General features: G+C 35.0%; 1 protein-coding gene across 1 annotated transcript; it reads right to left on the bottom strand.

The window, feature by feature from the left end:
• Positions 1-967: 967 nt before the first annotated feature.
• LOC131857108 (disease resistance protein Roq1-like) lies at positions 968-5,198 on the bottom strand. The gene is made up of 5 exons (XM_059209201.1): positions 4,449-5,198; positions 3,217-4,333; positions 2,829-3,095; positions 1,868-2,536; positions 968-1,658 (listed from the first exon to the last, which is right to left on the bottom strand). Exons 1-4 carry the CDS (start codon positions 5,063-5,065, stop codon positions 2,114-2,116), a joined length of 2,424 nt encoding a protein of 807 aa, XP_059065184.1. The 5' UTR covers positions 5,066-5,198; the 3' UTR covers positions 968-1,658; positions 1,868-2,113.
• Between the last annotated feature and the right edge of the window lie 1,133 nt (positions 5,199-6,331).

The following is a 6,331-nucleotide window of genomic DNA, read 5'->3' as shown; positions in this document are numbered from 1 at the left end:
TAAAGGAGGGTAGTTATAACCATCACCCAACCAAGTTGGCCGATGAGATAAAAGATATTCTCAACAACACAAACTGTGAGGAAGAACAAAAAATAAGAAATTTCCATTCTTACTAGGATTATAACAAATTAATCTCAATTAAAAATTTTAATTTTAATTTATTTTATTAAAAAATTAAAGCCATACAAAAGCAAAAATGCATACTAGATTCAATTTCAAAAGATCCCATACAATAGTTATTAGAAAAGCATCAAATAGAAAGAGGAGAATTCCATATCCTGAACCAAAGACTTCAATAAAATAAATTTTTCAACATCAAATAGTCAAAGCAAGTTGATCACACTTGTCAATGCTTTTACTTTCATTTTAGCTTTACCTCATCATATGCGGCAAAGTTTGGTAACCAAGTATTTTGTAATGTTAGATGCTTTCCTCTAAGAAAAGATAATCTTTCACTTATGGTGCCACATGACAAAGATGGATGACATCATTTTTCAAATCCAACTTCAAAAATTGACAACACAAATTGAAATAACAACAAAACCAACAACTAATTGTATAAATCTTAATGCCATCATAGAAAAACTTAAAACCAGTATAATAACTATTAAATTTATATTTGCCATTTAAATTTATAATAAAATTCTTTTTCAAGTTTTTATGTAAACATTCAATATAATTAATCTAAACAATGACATTTAATTTAAAATTACTTTATTAAAAAATAAAAAAACATAATAAAAATAAAAATGTAAACTAGAATCAATTTCAAAGATCCCATACTACACTAATTAAGAAAACATAAAGATGACAAGGTTTTCAATAGCAAATAAACAAAGCAAATTGATCACAGTTCTCAATGCTTTTGCAATTTGGTTAAAGCTTTCCCTTCTTCCCCAACTCTCATTATAGCTTAAAGCATCTTATTATTTTCACATAGTCAAAGAAAACAACAACAACCACAATGTCTAAAACCTTTGCTTTTGCTTTAACTTACATCTATTTCCATCTACTTTCTACTTTAATTTCATCATTTTTCTCTTGCAACTATTCCTTTCATCTTAATGATGGTTCATGGGGTGTGATCTGAAACATTGATACAAAAATTTCTTACAGAGTTGAATACTGAAAATAATTGAAATCAACGAAATGCGCATTAGAAATCCCATACTTCTATCTGTTCCCACATCTTCAACTCGCATACTTTCAATTGTTTTCTCAACATTTACTCCCATTTCTTGTCTGTATAATCGATCAACAATTCTTTGTAATATAGCTAAAGCTTTGCCTTCTTCCCCAACTTTCAATGTGACCTTAAAACCCTTCTTTATTGTCACGCTCACTAGTCTACCTTCAGTATCATGTTTGCTGAGTAAAACTGTAATTAACAGATCCCCTTGAGATGGCAACCAATATTCGATTTCATCGAATTTAAATGTTAGACCATCCTGTACTGATGTTGCAAGCAAAGCATATATTGTGATTTCACTTGATGAGCTCTTCATCTTCACCTTCCGATCATATTGTGTATACTCTTCTCTCCCAATCTCTGAGATTGTTTGGGCATCAATCACGTCAGAAAAGAAATTTGCATTTAATTTGGATGATGCTTCACCCATTGCCTGCTGTATCAAAATGATTTTCTTTAACGGCAGCATCTGAAACATTTAAAATACCAATGTGAAAAGAAAGGATAATAAATAATTGATAAAAATATTGAAGGTAAAACACAAATTTTAAAACACCACTTAAAAAGAGTAACATTCATTTTCCCTATCTAATACCAAAGGAAAAATCATTATTCACAATAAATAAACTTGCTTTCAACAAGAAATTAATTGATTTCGTTTGAAAAAAGTAGTATTACCTCCAATCCATGAATGTAATTCCGTACCCATGCACATCCATCGTCAGGCATTTCAACTACCAGACTTTTCAATCCTGGCAACTCTTCCACCCCTTCTACGTGTTGCAGTTGACCACATCCTTCGATCATGATTTCCTCCAGACGACGTAGAGTAGATAAGCCTGATATTGCTTCCAATTTCGAACATTGATACACTTTAAGGGTATTTAGTCTCTCTAGTTGCTTTAAGTCCATTTCTTTTAAATTTTACATCCACCCAACTTTCACTGATCGAAGTATAGGACAAATTTCTCCACTAATTAGCAACTTTGATATATTATTAGGACCACTGAGTTCTATTTTTTCAAGTCTAACCATGAGGCTGCTTGCAGAAGAATCCAAATCAGTTGAAGCCATAGTTTTGCTCAGATCAAAAATCCCTCCGCAGAAGCCGTACTCCTTGGTGCACTCCACGAACAATGATCTAAGATCACTAAGTTGTTTAAGTGATTGCGCCAAGGATGTTATATCTGTCTGACCCAGTGATTGCACCATGGATATTAAATCTGTCTTCTCCAAGGACCTTACTATACGTAATTCTTCCAAATGACTGAACATTGCCATTGATTCTGGAAGCTTTCCCAAAGAGGGAGAGTCCCAAATCCATAACTTTCTCAACTCAAAACTGGCCTGGCATTGAAATTTACACTCAAAATTGAGACTTACATTTAGTTGACAATTTAAGTAGATTACACTCAAACATAAAACTTCAAAAAATTTCCAATAAATTAGGATATTTTTCATAATATTAATTAGATCGAGCAGAAACAATTGTAAAGTTGGTAATGCTTTGTTTCTATGTTCAGACTATCGAAATTCTGCACAAGGCGGAGTCAACAATAGCTTTCTAAGTAGTAAACAATCTTCGCCAAACTAGTACTCTGGAAGTAGACTTCATTTCCAGCAAAGAATAGTGAAATACCTGCATATTGGTCTGGAACTGTTGCTGGAATGTGCTCCACAATTCTTCCACTTCCCAAACGTTTAAAAAGTACAATTTCTGTAGAGGAATCCAGGAAGGAATTCGTGAAGAAATTTTTTTTAATACAAAGCTAGGTCTAATTTCAAGCCACAGGAGGCCAGTCTCTGCTATAAAATAAGTAATTTTCTGTTCAAGCGCCAAATCCCAGAAAGACTGGAAACACCTGCCCTTTGTTTCTTCTAGGATTTGTTTAAATCCTTTTGCTTCCTGCATATAAAGATCAGGGTTAAGTGTCTGTCTGGCTGGAAAAAAATAAAAAGAACACAAATTGAAATGGTTTTTCAAACGCTTTTTATAGTATTAATTTGAAAATAGTGAAGGAGCACACCATAGATTTAAGAATGTCTGGTCTCCACAGTCGAGGAGGGCCCAACTCATCTGCCATTTGTCTTCCCAGATCGCGGAGGTGATTATGCATATGAAAGAGTGGGTATTTAAAACCCATAACCACTTCGACTAGGCACTTATCTTGGAGGGTTTGAACGGCATGTTCTGCGCTCCAACCAGACGCCTTCCAGATTGATATAGCTTTATCTTTTATAGGCATATAATCTACAACTCTAACTCCCCTTTCCACTTCAGGTATTTCTTTCTTATTGAAAAGACAAGCTATATCAATAAATATCTGTTTCTCTTCACTGTCCAGGCTATCAAAGCTAATTTTAAGCCTTTGCATTATATCCATAGGCTGAATTTGCTTAACCTTTTCCAATTCTAGCTCCCAATAATGCTCATCCCTACGATAAACATGGGCGCCCAGAACTTTCAGTGAGAGGGGTAAACCTCCACAGAATTCCACGAAACTTTCAATTAATTTCTCATATGCAGCGGGTGGATCACGTCCGCGAAAAGCATGTTTAGAGAAAAGCTCCATAGCATGATCCTTATCCATTTCCTTCATCTTATAACTGATATCTGCACCCCTTAACACACTCTGGTCACGGGTTGTAATAATTACTAGGCTACCAGAACCCAGTACACCTTCAGGTAATAGGGCGTCTAACTGGTTCTCTTGATCGATATCATCTAGGATTATAAGGAAATGCAAATGCGTTGCCCTTCCCAGACGATCCTTCAACTTTCCGATTCCTTCATCCACACTCCTAATATCTAAATCTTTAATCTTTTGATCTTCGGGGAAAAGATCTTTCAAGAGCTGACTTTGCAAGTGGTGCAATTTACCTCTAGCATGTGATTCTCTGACATCAGAGAGAAAGGACGATGCACTGTAACTTGAACGCTTCCTGTTAAACAATTCTCTTGCCAGGGTGGTCTTGCCAACCCCGCCTAGACCAAAGATCCCCACAGTCCCTGCTGTCTGCGAACAAGAATTTTCAAAATCTTGGACTATTACTGCAAGTCCAACCGGATATTTTGCAACATGTAAAGGTTTCTTCTTTTCCGTTTCTTGCAGCACACGGGACACAATCTTTTCACCCAAATCCCTGAAAACCAAGTCTAAAAATCTCTTTAAAAAGCTAAAATGAGTGTGATATGCTTGAGTAAAAAAAAAATGATCATGAATCGTAATCGATGCACAACAAATGACAGCAATCTTACTCTTGATACTGGCTAAGTTCATAACCAGATATGTCTGCAGCACATGCGAGGGCCTTTTTCCATTCATCCAACTTATCAAGATACCTGCCTTTCATTCGATAGTCAGAAAATGCCGCAGCATATTGAGACTTGTTGTTCTCGATGTGGCGAAGCTCCCAAGGGTGGACATCGTAGAAGACAGGAATAAAGAGGGCATCAGTTTGTTCTAACATAAGAACAAGCTCCTCTAAACACCACTTTGACTCTGCATATCCTTTAGAAAAAATGGCTATTTGCACAACAGATGAGCGTATGGCATTTTCAATGGCAGCTGTAATAGAATCTCCCCCTTCTATCTCTTGACGGTCTAGAAATGCCCCGCACTGTCTAGCCTTAAGACGCTCATAGAGTTGTTTAGCAAGGGTTTCTTTGACGTCAGGGCCTCGGTGGCTGATGAATGCATCGTATTGTTTAGGAGATGCAGTTGATCTTTCCTGAGCAGAGGATGAGGAGGAAGCCATGAATGCGGAACTAGAATTGCAGCAGGGTGGGGATATGATATTCTTCTTGGAGACGACGAAGGAAAGATGAAGGAAAAAACAGATGAAAACCATACAGTGTCGGTTGGAGGAAGCCATGAATGCAGGACTAGAATTGTAAAATGGGAATGATATTCTTCTTGGACACAACCAAGAGAAATTGAAGCAAAAAAAGAGATGAAAACCACACAATGTCGGTTAGAGAAAGTGTGAATGGACTTATGTGGGTTGGAGGAAGCCACGAATGCAGCAGCGGCCACCGGCGAAGAAATATTGGACTTTGACTGCGCCAGACAATGTCCAGTGGAGAAAATATCAGTGTCCGCCACTAGTCGATAGATAGGTAAGAAAATTTACACCTATTGGGGACCACCAATGACACGCACGGCTTGCACGGTATCCGCTTGAAAATATCGTGGCCCGTGCCCCTACTAATTTAACGTTTGTGGGATATGTTGAATTAAAACTGTTAATATTTTTGTATAAAAAATAATATTTTTAAAGCTTTAACTTAGTAAAATGCATATAGATTAAAATTAATAAGATTAATAATTGAACGTATTCTAAGCATGGATATTAGGCAATGAATATTAAATGTTGATTTGAAAATAAATTTTTAGTTTTGTAATTAAAAATGTACAATTATTTGATATAAAGTTTAAATATGGATATCTTAAATAAATAAATAAATGATTATGACAATATATAATTTGTCTTTGGATTTAAGAATATTTTTTCTTTTATGAAAGGTTAAGTTAATAAATTTAGGTTAAAGCACCAAATCTAAGAGTTTCACCATTAATTTCATTATAGGATGATTGTCCAAATATGGATTCCTTATAGTGCATCAAATCTAAGTGTTTCACTATTAATTTCACCATGAATGCACCAAGAATAAGAGAGGATGCTTGAAAGATGATAGAGGTGAAATGGATTCCTATAAAAATTAGCAGCTAACATCCAATTTTGTGAAAGGTGTACTTAATCATATTATTGTGGTAAAATAAAAGACAAAAAAGGGGCTAGCAAGCACACTTAAGTTTGAGTAGTACTAAGATGGGTGAACCTCGAGGAAATCTGAAAGCTTCAACCCTATAAGCATTACCAAGATATAATGAATGCTAAATGAATCATTCATGCTCATGATATAATTATTCTTGTAGATCATTCATGCTCATGGAAAATGTCTCAATGTATTATTTATACTATAATTATTACAATAAATTATAATAATGAACCCTTCTAAAAATATATTTAATATTCAACTCTGTAAGATTTTGCGAAGATCAAGGGCTCAATGAAAAATACAATAGAGAGACAAAATAGATGATAGAAATAAACTGTATTCTATCAAGATGAAAATAC

Source organism: Cryptomeria japonica, chromosome 7 (assembly GCF_030272615.1).
Source record: "Cryptomeria japonica chromosome 7, Sugi_1.0, whole genome shotgun sequence".
NCBI lineage: Eukaryota > Viridiplantae > Streptophyta > Pinopsida > Cupressales > Cupressaceae > Cryptomeria > Cryptomeria japonica.
Note: the sequence above shows the minus strand (reverse complement) of the source record. Positions and strands in the feature narration are given on the sequence as shown.